The sequence below is a fragment of the Pezoporus occidentalis genome, unplaced genomic scaffold, assembly GCF_034315485.1.
Source record: "Pezoporus occidentalis ecotype Australia unplaced genomic scaffold, CSIRO_AGI_Poc_V1 ctg40, whole genome shotgun sequence".
Classification (NCBI taxonomy): domain Eukaryota; kingdom Metazoa; phylum Chordata; class Aves; order Psittaciformes; family Psittacidae; genus Pezoporus; species Pezoporus occidentalis.
Genome location: NW_026915725.1, coordinates 4648348 through 4668542, shown reverse-complemented (window position 1 = coordinate 4668542; position 20195 = coordinate 4648348). Strand labels below are relative to the sequence as shown.

The following is a 20195-nucleotide window of genomic DNA, read 5'->3' as shown; positions in this document are numbered from 1 at the left end:
CAGCAAAAAAAAACAGGGGAATCCTTTAGCCTGAAGTCTTCTTTTCAGAAATGACCAGTTAATTTCTTGGGATCTTTTCCAGTGAGATTTTACCTAGAAAAATATTTAAGATCCAGACAGAAGTTCTTCTCAAACGGAGAAAGATAAAAAGAACTTGACTATGTGGTAGCTATGGCACCGTGGAAGAAGCCTGCATTCCTGCTGCCTGTGGTTTAAGCCAGAATTCATGTAGAAATGACCTGGAGAAAGGAAGGACAGGGAGATACAGGACTGTCTTAATAGAGTTAGTGCTTTGGGATATAAATTTTTCTGCATCCAGTGAATGCAAAAATTAATTATTTAATTGAGATAAATTTCAAGGTATTTTATAATACACATATGGAACAGGGAACATAATTATACAGGGAACAAAAACATATATTTAAAATCAAATAGTGTACCAACGTAGGACTTTTAGGCTTGTTAGTTTCTTCTACTATTTGATGTTAAATCTGTTGCTAACCATAACATTCAATGTCAATTGAAAAACATGCCTATCAATCAGAGTAAATTTTTTCTCTTACAGCAGAAAGTTTACAATTGTAATAAATATCTTGTTCTTCCAGGAGCAAGTGTAAAGCCTGAACCAACAGAATCTCCTGCACCCAGTAAGTGTTACTGCTATTACTTTTTATGCATGTGTATGTTTAAAAGCAATTCTTATAATTTTGCTAATAAGAGTGTCAGTATCTCAGGAACAGCATATTTGGATTACAATGTATTTTACAGAATACAAGACTACAGAGGATGGATGGATTATACATGAAGACAAACTATATTATTTCAGCACGGAGACTGTTCCCATGGAAAAAGGTCGGGAGTTCTGCAAAAGGAATTTTGGAGACCTTGCTGTCATTGAGAGTGAAAGTGAAAGAAAGTTCCTCTGGCGATATGTAAGAAAAATCATTAATACTATGGAATAAATCATCCAAAACAAGTGAGCATGGGCACAAATCCTTTTCACCCTGGTGTTTTCCCTACAAGATGTATGATAGTGAAATTGCAGTAGCATTAAGCCAGATTAAAATGAAGAACACACTCAAGTCTTTTTTCAGATTGTTTCTTAGCTGAGGTGAGAACAGGGTTGGTTTGGTATTTTGTATAGAAATAACCACAGTAAGCATTAAACATCATTATCTGCTTTTCCTATTCAGTATGGCAGTTACACCATTTTATATCTTTCTGCAATTTGTAGTGTGCTAAGGTAAATCTTAATGCTTACTTTCAATTGATCCATGGCTTCATTTTAGCAAGAGGTGTTGTGATTGTGAGCTATGATACTGTAGGTGGGATGAGTTAACTGAAAATAAAGTTTATCAACATATGAACTCAAGATACTTTCAGTAGTGGATCAAAACATATAGTAGCTTATATGTAATACTCAGAATATTGGCTTTTGATCTTGTCAGTGTATTTGGGATGTAGTTTACCTAGCAGCCTCTTTTTGGTTCTTATGTGTGCTCCTTTGTCTCATTCTTCTGGTGGGGAGAATATAATTACGCAGGAAAACCAACCTGAGGCATGGATTATGCCGTAAGAGCTTTGAAATAATATTTCCTAGGTGGCTGGGGTTGGTTGCCTGTTTATATTGTATAGAAGCCAACTTCTTTTTATCAGGAGTGTGCTTAAAAGGTGCATTTGAACTACACAGAACTTTTCCTGAGCTGGCTGGAGAATGGCGGTGACATGACACGAGGGCCTATATCAGTTTATCTCCAAATTGTAGGAATGCTTGTCACTTGTAAGAAACTTGTCAATGATACCCACTGCAGACACTGTGCAAGAGGTGCTGAGTTCAGTGACTTTCAAGTAAGACTGAGAAGTGTTGGTATAGTGACCACACCTTTTGGCCAGCAGTGAAGTTTGACTGTGGACTGTCAACTGTGAGCTGCTTTAACTTAAATATTGTAGTTAGAGGATACAGCGGTTCATATCCTCTGTCTGTTACACATATATTACTCATTATTGACATAATAGTTAATATTTCTTAACTTAATATTTAATATTAACATAGCAGTTACATGATAATTATATTAACATCATGATTTAACATAATACTAGGATAATAATATTTAATATTAACATTATATTTAATAATTATCATAATATGAGACCCCACTTGGAGTACTGTGTATAGTTTTGGTGTCCTGAGCATAAGAAGGACATGGAACTGTTGGAGCAAGTTCAGAGGAGGGCCATGAGGATGATAAGGGGGCTTGAGCACCTCCCATACAATGACAGGCTAAGAAAACTGGGGCTGTTCAGCCTGGAGAACAGAAGCTGCATGGAGACCTCATAGCAGCCTTCCAGTGTCTGGTGGGTGTCTACAAGGTTGCCAGAGAAGGACTTTTCATTAGGGACTGTAGTGATAGGACAAGGGGTAATGGGTTTAAACAGGGGAAGTTCAGGTTAGGTATAAGGAAGAAGTTTTTTACTGTGAGGGTGGTGAGGCACTGGAACAGCTTGCCCAAAGAAGTGGTAAATACTCCATCCCTGGCAGTGTTCAAGGCCAGGTGGGACACAGTCTTGGGTGACATGATCTAGTGGGAGGTGTCCCTGCCCATGGCAGGAGGGTTGGAACTAGATGATCTTAAGGTCCTTTCCAACCCAAACCATTCTATGATTCTGTGATTCTATTCCTATGATAAAAAGAGGAAATTTATACAATTATAATCTTTACATTCTAGATCTTGAAAAATGGCAAAGAGGATGCATATTTCATTGGTTTGCAACTCAGTGTTGACCAACGGACAAGGTAGGCCAACTAGAGCCATTAAGCTTGCATTGTGCTTTAAAATAAAGAAATCTACTGAGTGGAGCAAAAATAATGGAAGTCCTTGAAAAATTACACTGCAGATCATGTATTTTTAATATTTATTCATGAATTCTAGCTTCCTTTATTCTGTGATTTATATTAAAGAGATGCCCCTACTCAGAATTGTAGGTAAAAGTGTTCTTATTCCCCATCTTTAACTGTTGGCAAGAGACTGTAATAAATGCAGAATAAACACAACTTCAACATACACACACGTATGTCTTTGTGCAGAGAGTAAGTTTAGTGCAATTAAGAAGGAGGCAAACTGGCCAAAAAATCTTGTGCACCTTAAACTATGAACTGCTATATTAAATGTATTGCAAAATTACTTTGTGTAACATGGAAGCAATTCTAGTTGTATGTTAAAGAAGTTTTTTGTTGGATTGTTTTTCTTAAGCTGGATGGATGGCACTCCAGTGAATTATTTGGCATGGGCACCACATGAACCTAATTTTGCAAATAATGATGAAAACTGTGTAGTTATGTATAAGAATTTAGGTGAGTTTTGTATGTTTGTTCCTGAATTTCATTATTTGTGTGTTTGTGTCAGAACATTTTTCTTTCTTATGAGAGGCACCTCTTTCCCCCCTTCTTTTTGCTCTTTTGTAAAATGTTACAGTAGACCACAGTATTATTTTCAGGACCTAATATTTTTGTGCTCCTGTGTTTATCTTAAGCCTAGCATGGGGAAGCTCTGATGGAGGTTTGTGGCTGTGTTGCTATATAACTGCTTTATATTTTTTTCTTAAAATTGGCCTAATGTTCCACTATAACAGTGGTATTTCTAGTAACTGGTTCTATGGTGCTTTTAACATTTCGTAATTACGGTGTGTATAAAGTGACATATTTAACTGAAATAGAATAATAATAATCTGAAGGACTGAGGATTTGGCAGTTTGTGTAAGAATGAGTGAAACTGATTGATGTGATGTCATACAGTTCCCCATTTATCTTACATTCAGGATTTTGGAATGATATAAACTGCGGTTATCCAAATCCCTACATATGTGAAAGGCACAACAGCTCCGTTAATTCAACTGTTCCTCCAACAACATTTTCAGCTCCAAGAGGATGTCATCCAGCTTGGCTTTCTTTTCATAACAAGGTACCATACCAAATACAGTGCATGTTGGGTGCTTGGCAAAGCATTAAACACAAAACAAGTCAACTGTTTAATAATATTTTTTCTTATTAGAATAAAATATGATTTTTTTTTGTGGGAGCTGGTTTGCTTGCCCATCCACTGTTTTGCAGGAAAGGTGCTTTTTTTTATGCTTCTAATTGAGCATATTCAGTTGCAGCAGACAAGTCATACTCTAATTATCTCTTCAAAAGTTTTGATATGCACTTTTTAAAGAGTTTAGACAGAGTTCCTGAAGCACTGGTGCTTTGCTCTTCATGTTTTTTAACCAATCATAATTCTTTCGCTGTACTGAATATATTTTGTCTTCATTAACTTTACTAATATGATATGCTTTGTAGAGTCAAATAAACAGGCAGACTATCAGTCATGCACAACTTACTACTGTTAGCTGGCTGTCTATAAAAGGTCAGGTTTTGCTTATTTTCTAGGTATTTCAGATCAAATGTAGTGTGTGTCTTTTTAGGCAAAATGCTTTCTTGAGACATTTAATTTTATACAAAACAAGGACCAGTACAAGAAAGTGTTGTGGTCAATGGCTCAATGTCCAGCTGGAGACCAGTAACGAGTGGTGTCCCTCAGGGATTGGTGTTGGGACTGGTCTTGTTCAACATCTTTGTCGCTGACATGGACAGTGGGATTGGGTGTGCCCTCAGCAAGTTTGCTGATGACAGCAAGCTGTGTGGTTTGGTTGATACACTGGAGGGAAGGAATGCCATCCAGAGGGACCTTGACATGCTTGTGAGGTGGGCTGATGCCAGCCTTAAGACGTTTAACCATGCCAAGTGCAAGGTCCTACACCTGGGTCAGAGCAATCCCAGGCACAGCTACAGGTTGGGCAGAGAACATATTCATCAGAGCAGTCCCGTGGAGAAGGACTTGGGGGTGTTGGTCGATGAGAAAATGAACATGAGCCAGCAGTGTGCACTTGTAGCCCAGAAAGCCAACCGTATCCTGGACTGCATCAAAAAGATTGTGACCAGCAGGTCGAAGGAGGTGATCCTGCCCCCCTACTCACTTGAAGTATTGTGTGCAGTTCTGGTGTCCTCAACATCAAAAGGACATGGAAGTGTTGGAAAGGGTCCAGAGGAGGGCCACGAGGATGATCAGGGGACTGGAGCACTTCCTGTATGAAGATAGACTGAGAAAGTTGGGGCTGTTCAGCCTGGAGAAGAGAAGGCTGCGTGGAGACCTCATAGTAGCCTTCGAGTATCTGAAGGGGGCCTATAGGGATGCTGGAGAGGGACTCTTAATCAGGGACTGTAGTGATAGGACAAGGGGTAATGGGTTCAATCTTAGACAGGGGAAGTTTAGATTGGGTATAAGGAAGGAATTCTTTCTTGTTAGGGTGTTGAGAAACTGGAATAGGTTGCCCAGGGAAGTTGTGAATGCCCCATCCCTGGCAGCATTAAAGGCCAGGTTGGATGAAGCCTTGGGTGTCATGATTTAGTGTGAGGTGTCCCTGCCCATGGCAGGGGGGTTGGAACTTAAGGATCTTAAGGTCCTTTCCAACCCTAACTATTCTATGATTCTATGATCCTATGAAAAATCTTGTTTTAAGCTGAATGTGTTTTTTTTCAGATAAATGTATTATTTTACTGCCTTTTCTCTCTCCTGCTTTGCTGAAGACAGTGGTTTTCAATCTGTGAGGGATATTGGAGGAAAGATAATACATAGAGAATTTCTTCATGTTTTAGTGTTATAAAATATTTGGATCTACGGAAGATGAACGTGTTACTTGGCATGCCGCACGAACAGCTTGCTTGAATTTAGGAGGAAACCTGGCCACTATTCCTAATGAACAAGTGCAAGGTACTGTGTGTAATTTTGTAGCAACTAGATGGGATATTTCATTTTTACGGGGTGGCCGTTGTATTCATGTGAATATGGACAGGGTTTGAATAATGATTGTGCATCTGATTTTCCTTCCAAAATGTCAAATTTTTAGAAATTTACAATGAAGTTTTCACCTGAATCTTACCAAATTTTAATGTTGTCTTAGATATACATATACATGTATGTTGTCCTGGCAGCCAAAGTAGTTCTTTTTCTGCTTACATATGATGCCAGCCAGACCCAGCAAGTTTCATTCCAAGTGATGCAGTTTCACTGGGTGTCATTAACTTGCTGCATAGCTTTTCTGTTAACTCAAGCAGAGCACTAGGGTCAGAACTGGCTGTCTTTGGGCAGCTTAGGGCAGAGGTTTGACTGTGCGTACATCTACCCACAGCTCACCACTTAGATGTACCTTTCTTTTCATTAGATGTGCTTATTTTAGTGAACCTAAGAGCTGCATTCATGGCTATGTGGGATGAGCAGAGGGAAATTACCTCATGCATGAATAAACAAATGCATGAATGGCACAAATTCAAATTAAAAAATGGGGAAGATTTTGATGGATGTTGATAACACCCTCATTTTAGAAATATATACTACAGTGTTGAGAAACCAGGGTTGCACAACACATACTGTTTGTGAACTCAAAAGAGCATACTGAAAAATCAGCCATTGTAAAACAAATCTGTGTTGTAGTTTGAGCAATTAAGTAGTTTAAATTTAGACTGCTGACATGAACTTATGTTTTCCACATGTGAAGAAATGAAGAATCAAACTTTCACTTTTGAAACATAGTTAAATTCTCATGCAGCATCATTTCTGCAGCACAGATTTCAGGTGGTTGGTTCATGCACAGGGCTTGAATACCAGCTAAAAGAGAAATGGGTAATAAAGCTATTAGCACAAAACTATTGTTACTGCAGGCAATGTAGGTATAAAGGCTTGAGTTCCTGCTACAGTCTCTGGCTTAACAGCAATGCTAAAATTTGGCAAAGAAATCCACAGGTTTCCTGAAGTGTAAGTTGCATTCATTTTAAAAGACTAAAGAAGGTGAACGATTGATGAAGTATCCAGAAATTAATCTTTTTGTAGGGAAAAGTAATCTCATAAGAATGATTGTAGCACTTGGCAAAAGCCATGGTGTGTTCATTTCATCATAGTGGTTGATGTATTGTGGATTAGTGGGTTGATGAATGCCAGCTGACCTAGACTGCTCTATTTGTGGGATAGCCATGCTAGCTAAGGAACGTAAGCACCTTCCTGAACCGTGCAAAGCTGTGGTAATTGATTTGCTTGTGCTGAAGAGCTCTGTTGAGACTCATTTTAAGCTGTTTGTGCCTTCTGCTCCTTGCTAAGACAGTGCAGGCCATTGACAGGTGTTGCAGGGAGAGAGGACACTCTTGCAGTTCTGTAACAGCACTGTTTGTGCACAGGCACAAGTGGTAGCTGCTTAGTGGTGTTGTCTGGTGCCATTGTGGGGTAACCACTCCGATGGGATTATCAAAAATGTGTGTGATCTATGTGGCTGTGTATTTCTAAGTCACAGTGTCACACGGTATCACAGTATGCTAGAGATTGGAAGGGACCTCAAAAGGTCATCTAGTCCAATCCCCCTGACGGAGCAGGAACACCTAGATAAGGTTACACAGGAATGTGTCCAGGCGGGTTTTGAATGTCTCCAGGGAAGGAGACTCCACAACCTCCCTGGGCAGCCTGTTCCAGTGTTCTGTCACCCTCGCTGAGAAGAAGTTTCTTCTCAAGTTTAAGTGGAACCTCTTGTGTTCCAGTTTGTACCCATTACCCCTTGTCCTATCATTGTTTGCCACTGAGTAGAGCCTGGCTCCATCCTCGTGACACTCCCCCTTTATATATTTATATACACTAATAAGGTCACCCCTCAGTCTCCTCTTCTCCAAACTATAGAGACCCAGCTCCCTCAGTCTTTCCTCATAAGGGAGATGCTCCACTCCTTTAATCATTTTCATTGCCCTGAGCTGGACTCTCTCCAGCAGGTCCCTGTCCTTCTTGAACTGAGGGGCCCAGAACTGGACACAATATTCCAGATGCGGTCTCACCAGGGCAGAGTAGAGGGGAAGGAGGACCTCTCTCGACCTACTAACCACCCCCCTTTTAATACACCCCAGGATGCCATTGGCCTTCTTGGCCACAAGGGCACAGTGTTGGCTCATGGTCATCCTGTCATCCACTAGGACCCCCAGGTCCCTCTCCCCTACACTGCTCTCTAGCAGGTCGTTCCCCAACCTATACTGGAACCTGGGGTTGTTCCTGCCCAGATGCAGGACTCTACACTTTCCCTTGTTATATTTCATCCCGTTATTCCCTGCCCAACTCTCCAGCCTGTCCAGGTCTCGCTGGATGGCAGCACAGCCTTCTGGCGTGTCAGCCACTCCTCCCAGCTTAGTGCCATCAGCAAACTTGCTGATAGTACACTCAATTCCCTCATCTAAATCGTTGATGAATATATTAAATAATACTGGTCTCAGTACTGACCCTTGAGGCACTCCACTAGTTACAGGCCTCCAACTAGACTCTGCCCCATAGACCACAGCTTTCTGGCTTCTCTCCTTCAGCCAGTTCACAGTCCACCTCACTACCTGATCATCCAGTCCACGCTTCCTCAATTTAGCTGTGAGGATGCTGTGGGAGACTGTGTCAAATGCTTTCCTGAAGTCAAGGTAGACCACATCCACCACTCTGCCATCATCCATCCACCGTGTTATTTCCTCATAAAAGGCTAAGAGATTGGTCAAGCATGATTTCCCTTTGGTGAAGCCATGTTGACTGCCCCTCATAACCCTCTTATCCTTGATATGCCTTAAGATGGCACCAAGGATAAGGTGTTCCATCACTTTCCCAAGGATGGAGGTGAGGCTGACCGGTCTATAGTTACCCGGGTCCTCCTTCTTGCCCTTTTTGAAGACCGGAGTGACATTTGCCTTCCTCCAGTCCTCAGGCACCTCTCCCGTTTCCCAAGACTTGGTAAAGATGATGGAGAGTGGTCTAGCAATGACTTCCGCCAGTTCCCTCAGCACCCGCGGGTGCATCCCATCTGGACCCATGGATTTATGGATGTCCAGATTGCTCAACTGGTCTCTAACCCATTCCTCATCGACTAAGGCAAACGGCTCCGTTGACCTGACTTCATCTAAGGTCTCAGGGGTATAGGGCTCTTCAGGACTGCCTGCAGCAGAGTAGACAGAGACAAAGAAGGCATTCAGTAACTCTGCCATCTCTGTATCTTCTGTCACCAGGGCACCCATCCCGTTCATCAGTGGGCCTACATTGCCTCTGGTGTTAGTTTTGTCTGCCATGTACTTGAAAAAGCTCTTTTTGCTGTCCTTGACCCTTCTCGCCAGGTTTAATTCTAAGGAGGCCTTAGTCATCCTAGCTGCCTTCCTACATCCTCTAGCAGCAGCCTTATATTCCTCCCAAGTGGCCAGCCCCTCCTTCCATGACCTGTAAACTCTCCTCTTCCACTTGAGCATACCCAGCAATTCCCTATTTAGCCACGCATGTCTCCTGGCCCTCTTCCTTGACTTCCTACGTGTCGGGATGCTCTGATCTTGAACTTGGATAAAGCAATCCTTGAATGCCAACCGTCTTGGGCCCCTTTACCTTCAAGCAGCCTTGCCCATGGGATTTCCCCTAGCAATTGCTTGAAAAGGCCAAAGTTTGCCCTGCTAAAGTCCAGGGTTGCAATTCTACTTGCTATTCTACTGGTCCTACCACACAAGATCCTGAACTTCACCATCTCGTGGTCGCTGCAACCAAGGCAGCCCTCAACCCTTACTGCTTCAACCAGACCCTCCTTGTTAGTGAGGATGAGATCCAGCAGCGCTCCTCTCCTGGTTGGCTCATCCACCATTTGCAGGAGGAATTTATCATTCTCACACTGGAGGAACCTCCTGGACTGTGGCTGGGTTGCCGAGTGGTCCTTCCAGCAAACATCAGGGAAGTTAAAATCCCCCACGACGACCACAGCCTGTGACTGTGAGGCCTCTCTCAGCTGCCTGTAGAAGGCCTCGTCAACTTCCTCACCCTGATCTGGCGGTCTGTAACAGACACCCACAACAGTATCGCCCCTGCCAGCCTGCCCCTTAATTCTCACCCACAGACTCTCAACTCGCTCATCATCTGTCCCTGGACAGAACTCAGTGCATTGTAGCTGCTCTCGCACATAAAGAGCAACCCCACCACCCTGCCTGGCTGGCCTGTCTTTTCTGAAGAGGACATAGCCCTCCATGACTATATTCCAGTCATGTGAGCTGTCCCACCACGTCTCTGTAATTGCCACCAGATCATAATCTCCTGACTTAACACAGGTTTCCAACTCCTCCTGTTTATTTCCCATGCTGCGCGCACTGGTGTACAGACATTCCAGGGAGCGAGCTGAGCACACCGATTTCACCCTAGGATTATAGGAGGCCTCCCAGTCTTCATCAATTCTGGAGTGCTGCCCCACTGGGGCAAGCCCAGCTACAACCCCATCCCCCTTCGAATCTAGTTTAAAGCTCTCCAAATGAGCCCTGCTAATTCGTGCCCCAGCATCCTTTTGCCTCTGTGAGATAAACCTTTCCCACTTGTCATTGTCCAGACTGGTGCCCTATAAAACCAGCTGTTATCAAAGAGTCCAAAGCCCTGCCTGTAGCACCAGTCTCAAAGCCAGTCGTTTATGGACTGAATCTTCCCATTCCTTCCCACATCATCAGTGGAAGATGGAAGGAGTGAGGAGAAGATCACTTGAGCCCCAGACTCTTTCACCATCTGCCCCAAGGCCCTGTAGTCTTTCTTCATCCCCCTCAGACTGCGGGAAGCAGCTTCCCCCTCACCTGTCTGGAAGACCAGCAGCGGGTAGTAGTCTGTCGGGTGCACCAGGTTGGGGAGCACTAGTTGTGACACTAGAATTCAAAACTGTCCTGAGACATTACTAAAAGCATTTCTATCATGCTTTTGGGACTCAACCCAGTACTGGATTAGATACTTAGCTGAAGTATTTTGCCCAAAACCACAGTTATACATCTGCTTCCCAGTTCATTAAAATCAAAAGATACCCCCTTTTCACCTTGCCTGCTTTTGTTCTCAACAATGAAGTGTTCTGTGTTTCAGAAAAAAATAATATCACCAAGCTTGGTGAGGTCAGACATTTCAGTTGTCCTTCACTAAAAGTATTTCGCTTTTACTTTGCCTTTTTTTTTAACTCTAGCTTTCCTCACATTCCATATGAAAGATTTTGTTACTGATACATGGATTGGATTAAATGATATAAATCATGAAATGAGGTTCCTCTGGACAGATGGAACAGGAGTTTACTTTACAAACTGGGCCAAAGGCTTCCCATCAGGACATATGGATTTATACTCATATGATGGCCAGGTAAATAGAAGTCACAAATTTTTCACTGAAATTTTATTTTAGATTGCATTTACACATTTGCTAGGATTTGGGACATGTTACTGCTTCACTTCTTACTTTCATACTTTTATACATGTCATATATAAATCTAAATAGAGTGAATGGTTTTGAGCCCTTTGGCAGTCGCTGTATTAACTGGTGACAGGATCTGTGGAGTGCTCATAAGAAGATTGGTTTCAGATTTCAGTTCTGTGTGCCTGTGACAGCTACACTGCTTCTGTGTTCACCCTGCATTCCCTCAGAGGCTGTGGCAAAGAGGACAGTAGGATTCTTGCCTCATTGCGTTTGTCCCGAAAGCACATTGAATGAGCACATCCACCTAGTCCTCTGACCATGCCTGTGCCTGAATTTAGCAGGTTTCTCAATTGTTTGTAGCTTGCAATGTACACTGAAAACATTCCCCTCTGTGTCTTACACTGAAGGAAATTCTGTCAGTCACAGCTGCAGAATGGACATGAAAAGAGAGCCATTCAGTTTTTACAGGAAAAAAAAAAAGGAAAATCACTTCCCCTGTTTCTCTGTCATACAAACCGATCTGCTAGGTCATAGAGTTTTGCAGAGCTCTGATCTTATGTGTTGCATTGTTCTGTGGTATGGAACTACAGCACATTATAGGACTAGTTCTATTTCTCTTGAATGCCATTTTTGGTGTAGAAATCTTACTTTCCTGTATAATGTCCTTTTTCCTGTTTTTGAAAGTAGCGCCTCTGAGCTTATCTCTTATGGAAGGAGAAAACCTGAGAGAATTCAGAGTTTAAAAGAGAAAGCATCTTTAAAATGTTGCTTCTGAGCGGAATATATATTTTTATTTTTTTATGAAAAGTAGTAGGATTTCTATGAAGTTGTCTGTGAAAACTTATAAAGTCCTTATTTTATAGATTTGAGATTTATTTTTAAGTTTATTTGATCTTAGGAAAAAATAAGTTATCATAGTCATATCATATCGAGTTAATACAAAATACCATGCAACTGTTCAGTTTGAAAGATTTAAATCTTAGTGTACTTCACTCACAAATAAAGTGTTTCTCTCTGCATCTCCCCCAAAATAAGTATATAGAATAGAATAACATAAATACAGATTCTTCACTGTGCAACCCATTTGTTCCCATGCAGCTTTTTGCATTCATCATTGTTTGTTCAATATGTGCCAACATAGGTTCCAGCTATCATGTCCATATCAGAGAAATTGAAATGTGAGGAGTACTGACAGATCAATGGCTGCCTCTGGGCAGGACCAGTTCTAATTTTGTTGTGTGCACTATTACAACTTGCAACAATAAATTTGAAGAGACTGATACGTCAGAAATGTTGCCTTGCTCATTGAAGGTCCAGGGTTTTTCCTGGGGCAAAGTTAACTGGTCTTTTCTACAGTAGTTGACATCACTTATCTTTAAATTGTCTGTGGCTTTCCTTCTCTCCATGCTGTATGCCTGGAGGTATAAGAATACCAGAATTGCTCTGGGCTGTTTATCCACCCTAATGTTGTGCAAAAGAGGAACATTAAGTATTCTGTGCAAGAGGTACAGAACCTCCACATCATAAAACTTATGCTCTGAAATGTTACAAGAGTATGAGAGTAAAACTACAACATACTTGTGTCTGAAGGGGTACAAAAGCTTTTTCTTTGCTTTTTCTAGCTATTTGTAACTGATCTTATGTCTTTTTGCCTCAAGGCTGATTGTGTTGTCATGAGAAACAATCCTGTTAAGGAAGCAGGGAAGTGGGCTGATGAGAGTTGTGATAACAACAGAGGATATATATGCCAAATTAATGCAGGTACTTGTCTTTTTAGTTCAATCAGACCTTACTTTTTTTTTCAGGGAATGGCTTGGGTGTCTGGATTTCAGCATTATTTTGCTTCCAATAAAGATACATCCACAAATTGTTTTTCAGGCAGGAACACAAAGGTCATGTGTGTCAGAGGTCTGGTTAGAGTCACTACTCTTAGCTGACCCTTCCCAGTAATGGCCATGTTCCTACCTTCCTGAGCTGGAATTTGCATCTGCATCTTTGTCTTTACTATGACCCTTGACATGATATTTGTACTATGATTTTTCTCTTACTCTCTGAACACATTGGCTTTCAAAAATGTTCTGAAAAGTACTGGCTTGTAAATGTAGCATAAAATGTCTGGAGAGTGACTGTAACTCACCCACACCAAACTTGAGCTAATTCACCTCCAAAAAGCAATGAAAACCTGGATTTAATTGTCTGATTTAAGGACTGATCTGTTGTGGAGTTTTTCTTTTCTCTGACCAAAAAAAAAAAAAACAAACCAACGCAAAATCCTTGGAAAACAGCACAGTCTCTGCAAAACATTTCTTTTGATGAAAAGATATTTTATTAAAGAACTTGTGACCTAATCTAACCCTAATTCATTTCAGTAATACTACTGGAGGATTATACAAAATGCTTCTTTACTCCTTGTCAAAGGTTGCTTTAAGATGCTCTTTGCCTTTCTACAGATTTGCAATTGACTTTTACTAGTGATGCTGGCTTAAATAATAGTGTATCTAATCCATGCTGATTAAAAATTAGGGAACATGGAATCAAGAAAAAAGGCTTTTTGTTTAACTCTATTTGCAACCACAGTGAAATCACAATCTGCTTTTGAACAACTATATGAGTCTTTTTTTATCCTGTATTTTACAGATGCTGAGTTTCTGCCTTCTACAAGTTCATCCCCGTCCAGCATTATGCGTTATGACAACAGTAGTTATTTGTTCATCCATACCAAAATGAACTGGGAGGATGCACGGAAAACCTGCAAACGTGATCAGTTTGACCTTTCCAGCATCTTAGACCCCTACAGTCATTCATTCCTGTGGCTAAAGATGTTAAAGTATGGGGTGCCTATGTGGATTGGTCTTAACAGTAATGTGGTAAGAGTATCAACCTAATTGAACATGATGCCGCTTCTCTTAGTGACAAATCAGGAGCTGAAAAGTCTTATTATATCTCATTACTTTAGCTTACTAGTTTTTGTCTTGGTCATAAATATTTTAGTGTACTGTCAGATTTACACGTAGGAATCCGACCTCTTTGATTACTCTGATTAAATTGTATATATTACACACATTTTTACACTTTTTCTGTGATATTACACTCTGTGCACTTCCAAACAAGATATTTTAGGCTAGCATCTTGAACTGGCTCTTTATATATATATATAGTGTATTTGAGATAAAATCCACATACTTTAAGATGTACAGTAGAAACTATTCTAAATAACAAATAATTTTCAGAAACAGAATAAGGTGCTGTTGCTATGACTCTCTCAACATTTTGAGGATAGTTAGCCAAATAATTTATTTGTTTACCTCATTTAATTTTATTTGTCTACCCTTTCCCAATTCTTTGATATTTTGATACTTTCTGGATGCTAAAATACACTACCCTTTCTCCTTGGCACAAACAGTTGTCCTGCATTCACTCCATTTGGCTGACCATATGACAGAAATACAAATGAGTGAACGTAACACACCACTTCCTAAGCCCCAAAAGATTCCCCTAATCTAACCAACACTACGATTCACTGAGTTCACCAGCTTTGATGGGAAATTATTAAGTTTTTGAATATACTGCAAGTTAAAATAATATACAGTACTTGAAATTTTTTGGGGAAATAGTACAAGAAGTAGTCAGACTTTTGGTCCTACAAATTTTAAATGAAATTTTTATTAGTCCAAAATTAATATTTTGTTACATTCAGAATTAATTCAATGTCACTCTGCATTTCCTTTTGCTGAAAAGTATTTTTTCACTGGTGTATTTTTGGATGAGTAGTTGCTTGTCACAACAAGAGTTGAAAAGTTTCAGCCATTTGTATTTGTTGTTGATTTCTTAAAAAAACCTTCTAGCACAAGGCGCTGCATAGACGGACATTTGACCAGTGAAGGAATGGTTAATGCTTACATTTAATAATTTCTTCTGGTTTGTTTTATTCTCAGACCAATGGGCGTTACGAATGGATTGATAACTGGAGAATGAAGTATACTAAATGGGCTGAAGGGGAGCCAAAACAGAAGATAGGCTGTGTCTATCTTGACATTGCTGGAGCCTGGAAGACAGGATCATGCAATGAAAGTTACTTCTCTGTTTGCCAAAAAGCTGATGGTAAGAACTTGAATTTAACCATTGTAATTTCAATGATTATCTCAGTAGAGTTCATTGTGCTGTGTTATATATCTTCTGATATAAACTTAGATGCTGGGTTTTAGTTCAAGAGCTAAATTAATAAAATCATTAAAATTTATTTGGGTCAAATGTTTTAAAATGAGGGCAAACACATACTAAGAAAGAGCTAAGATGACTGTGAATGGCCATCACTTTGCATTGATAATCTCTGATGTATTTTGCAAGGCTTAGACTCACATTACTCTGCTATTAATTTTGATATTGAGCAAGCATGCAAGACCAAAACCTTTAGAAATCAAAAGGCAATGAATGCCAGGTAGTAGTCACACAGGTACAGTATTGAATGGAGAAGAGCTTAATGACCAAGCCATATGTCGACACAAGCAGTATTTACCTATAACAGCTTTTCAGATTTTCCTTTTATAACTGAGGACAAACTACAAGTGGTATAGAAATCTTTAAGGATACTTCTTCAGGACGCCTTCTCTTTTGTTTTTGACCTCAAACTTCTGTTAATATCATCTGATAATGCCTTCTGCATTCCATGATATTAGGTCACAGCCCATATGGCCAAGTTCATATGGGCCCTAGTTCAGCATAGCAGTCAGGCATGAAAATATGTCTGTGAGTAAAGAGTTGAGCTGAGTTTAAGCATCTGTTAAAAGATCAGAGTATGCTGGAATTCTTAGCTAGATTAGATTTCTTAAGACTGAAGTTGCAGTACTTTTTATTCATAGATTTAGGATTTTCACATTATTGTCTTGTAGTAAGCAGTATGGACTACCAAGATTACTTTCTTTTTTTTTTAAAGAACTGAGTGAGTTTTCACACATTCAGTTAGAATAATCTGTTAATGATAGAAGAATGCATAGGAAGCTGTTTCTTTAAATTTTGTGCTTTCTTCTTTTTAAAAAATACATTTTTTAAACAGTTCAAGCTCCCACTGAGCCCCCTCAGCTTCCAGGAAAGTGCCCTGAATCAGAAGGACACAAGTCTTGGATCCCTTTCCGAGGTCATTGCTACTACATTGAATCTTCATCTACAAGAAATTGGGCCCAGGCTTCTTTAGAATGCCTTCGACTTGGTAAGTATTCCCCTTAACCAAAGAACACATTTTTCTGAATTGTTTTTCCTCTCTATGAGAAGCTGAACTTATGCTGTGTATTTTTGTGATTTCAAGGATGGTCTGTCCAAGTGTTGGATAGGATATCTGTATCCAGTTATTGCCTTAATCTGGGAGGATATGGAAAATAGCTGTCTACCTGTTGACACACACTTTCATGTGTGTGGGACCAGGCATTAGAGGAGCTCTGTGGCCTGGAGCAGAGGTCACAAAAGTGGAAACTTTGTCTTTTGACAGGACAGGAGGTAGTCAGCCTTATCCACAGCAGGCACTAAATCTTATTTTAATGTCATTTTATACGTTTATTCCTGATCTAATTTGCCCCTTCATTATTGTAGTTTTATACTACTGGAATAAAAGTTACAGCTTTCTAGGCAGAATATATTAGAAAACTAGGGTTGATGTGCTGTTTTCTTCTTGCAACTTCCTTCTCTGGGAAAGTAGTGTAAGATTTGTTATACTAGGCTTCATATGTCATTAGTGTCTATAGCACTGGTAGCAACATGACTTAGATATCTAACCTGCCATCAGAGTACGCAGAGATCTTGTTCATGCTGCCAGTGACAAGGCTGAGAGTGTGTTCCCTGTAGGCACACACACGTACAATGCATCTATACATAATATATTCGTGGCAGGCCACACAGGTCAGCACAGACAGAAACAGAGAGCATTCACATGAACACAACCTGAACTAACACCTTTTATTATGTTCCCCTCTCTGGTTGATCAGGGTGAAAGTCTGTAGTGGGAATCGATACACAAATACAGTGTAGATCCCTCCAGCAGCTGGACTCAGACGCTTAGTTTGCCTTGTAGCTGGCCTGTTGATCTCAGTTGCTGGCAGCTGGAAATATGAGCTCTCATGGTCACCAGCCTGTCTCCTGTTGCTGGTACACACCTGTCCCCACCACACACATACACACTGTTCCCTCCAGTTCGCCTGCCATGGTCTCACCTGTAGAGATACACAGGGACACACAGACATACAGAGCTAGCTGAAATTCCCCAGGTCTCCCAGTAGCCATCCCTTCCTTGGTCTCACCCTTAGAGATGCACATACACTAGTGGGTCTTATCCTTAGAGACAGCAGCTGGATGGGACTCCCCTGGTACCTCTGATAGCCAGCTCAGTTTGTGGTCACCCTTGGTGATACACACCTGGCTGACTAGGCTGACCTGATACTCCCTAGTGATGACACATTAACTTGTGTACCTGCACTTGCTCCAGTTGTGGCACCATGGACACGAGGGTCTCTTACTCATGGTCCCACTCTGTGAGGATGGAGGCAGGGACCCAGAGGTAGAGTGCAAGCTGGATCGTTTATTGAACAGATTACACGGTATTTATATGCTTCCAAGCAATTAGCCAAGCACATCTGTGTTTGCCTTGCATTTACATCAGGTGAAAGGTCTATCTGATTTTCTTATCGACATCCTCTTTCCAGTTCCGATGTCCTTGTTCCTTGCCAGTTCCAACATCTTCCAAGTACCAGTCAGGGACAGGTCACTCTTAATTGCCTGCTGTAGTTCCTTCTTCTCATGGTCACTCTTAATTGTCAGCTGTAGTTTCTCCTTCCCATGGTCTCTGACAGCTTTGATACATTCCAACCCCCACACCACTCCAGCTGGTGGTACTTAGACCCCCATGCACACACATGCACACAGAGTGAACAGTTTTCACCTGTGATAGTAATTAGCATTTAATCAGAAGATAGGACTGTCTGCCCAGATCAGGTGCAATTGTGGCCAGACAGCTGTACTGACAAGAAAACTGTTTACACATTATCAGTCTTTTTATCCTCTTATCCCTCTGTTTTCCCATCCTTGTTCCTCACAAATGATCTAGGTCCATCCCTCTCCCTGCCTTTGCTTCCTCCCCTAAGTCTGTGCAATCTTGAAATGCTTTTCTGCATCCCATCATGTGTCCCATAACCCTAGGCAGTAACACCCCTCAATCTGAAAGGAACTCTGACATTGTGCTGTCCTGATGGGTTTCATGGCTGGCCACTGTGGCTTAGCATGTCCTTCGACAGCCCTGGGAGGGGCCTGAGCAAGATGTTCTGAGTCTGTAATCTGTGTTCTTCCCCTGCCATTGCACCTCTTTGCTCCTCTGGGCTTGTGAAGTGTGGTCTTTGATGGGCTGATGGCTCCTGTGATAGGCATGTGAGTAGCCAGGGAAGAGGTCCCCTGTTTGCCATTGTCTCTCTGTGCTCCCTCATGGGTGTGTAGTAGAGCTTTTTATCACACAGTGTAACAGTAACCAAACATCTGATGCTATTCAACAAAAGCGGAACAAGTAGAAAAACATAAAGACTACACTGAAAAAAGAGGAAGGTTCCATGTTCTTTTATGCTGTCCATGCTTGCACTCTGGGTTTTGTTTGCAGTTGGACATTTTTCAATTATATCTTATCCATACCAGAATTCCAAGCCATTGTAGGATTTATCAGTAGCTCAGCAGTGATTCAAATGACTTTTATATTTGCATTCTCTGTAAGTGTGTCTTCCTTACCTGAGAGACAATAACTTCAAAAAATCAACAGCCAAATCAAAACAGTCAAGTGCCAAACACAGCTATTGGCTGGATGCCAGCTCCACATGAAAGACAACTGAAGGTGCCCTTTTTCTGGTGTTTAATGCCACTCCATACAAAGCCATGCAACTCATTCTGTCTGCTGGCTCTATGCTGTGACTTCTTGATTTTGCTAGAGCATCATACAGAATGAATCCCGGCAGAATGCCTGGTGGTGTGTGTATATAAATAACAGGGTACTATGCTAACTGGGCAGCAGATGACCAAGGTGATCTTTGTTTCTCTGGTGGCTACAAAGAAAATATAGGAAAATAAACAAGACCTGTTTAAAGAGTTAAATTAATGACTGTGCATTATAAATTTGGCAAAGTCTGTGCTATACATGAGCTATACGAAGGCTCAGAAAATATTTAATCATTAATGTGCAATGTCATATTGTGCACAGACTGAAGTTATACATGTTTTACTAAAAACTAATTAACTAATTTTTTTTTAGTGTGGGGTTTTTTGTTTGTTTGGGTTTTTTTTTTTGTTTTCTTTTTGTTTGGTTTTAATGGTAACACATCAGTAGAAATTTATGCTGATTACAACGTTGGCCTGTTGTATTTTGCCTAGTATCATTGTTTAGTTATGTTGCTATTTCCCAGTGGATGAGGAAACAAACTCTTAGTGCGTTGCCATGGAAATGATAAGAAATACATCAGCAACAATGCTAAAGTCCTTCACAAGATATTATCCAAAGTTAGTTTTTGTTTTGAACTTCAGACTCAGTTTGGAATTTGGCACAGATAATCAGTGGCAAAATTAGACTGACATTTGACAGGACAACGAGAATGCTTTGTGCTAGAAGACTTATGTCTCCAGGAGATTATTCTTTTTCTCTGTGTCTTCCAGGTGCCTCTTTGGTATCAGTTGAAGACTCAGCTGAAGCCAACTTTCTGACATACACCATTGAGCCACTTGAAGGGAAAACATCAACTTTTTGGACAGGAATGTACAGAAATGTGGATGGTAATTTCTTTACATTTGACATCATTTTGCTTGATAAATAATAGTTACAAGCTGTTTGACCTGAGAGTTGAAGACTTCACATTATACTCCTGTAACTCATAAGAAGTGAAATCAGGGAAGTTACTATAT

At 40.8% G+C, this 20195-nt stretch overlaps 1 protein-coding gene across 3 annotated transcripts in view; it reads left to right on the top strand.

Annotated features, from left to right (window-relative positions):
• The window catches only part of LOC134171450 (macrophage mannose receptor 1-like), a 60403-nt gene that overhangs the window by 35150 nt on the left and 5058 nt on the right, over nucleotides 1-20195 (top strand). For all 3 annotated transcript variants that reach the window (XM_062633671.1, XM_062633669.1, XM_062633672.1), the window contains exons 16-27: nucleotides 606-647; nucleotides 769-932; nucleotides 2727-2794; nucleotides 3252-3352; nucleotides 3817-3959; nucleotides 5693-5807; nucleotides 11056-11225; nucleotides 12938-13040; nucleotides 13917-14146; nucleotides 15215-15380; nucleotides 16333-16485; nucleotides 19950-20066. In XM_062633671.1, coding sequence (XP_062489655.1) covers nucleotides 606-647; nucleotides 769-932; nucleotides 2727-2794; nucleotides 3252-3352; nucleotides 3817-3959; nucleotides 5693-5807; nucleotides 11056-11225; nucleotides 12938-13040; nucleotides 13917-14146; nucleotides 15215-15380; nucleotides 16333-16485; nucleotides 19950-20066 — 1572 coding nt within the window. The remainder of the gene's footprint in view (nucleotides 1-605; nucleotides 648-768; nucleotides 933-2726; nucleotides 2795-3251; nucleotides 3353-3816; nucleotides 3960-5692; nucleotides 5808-11055; nucleotides 11226-12937; nucleotides 13041-13916; nucleotides 14147-15214; nucleotides 15381-16332; nucleotides 16486-19949; nucleotides 20067-20195) is intronic.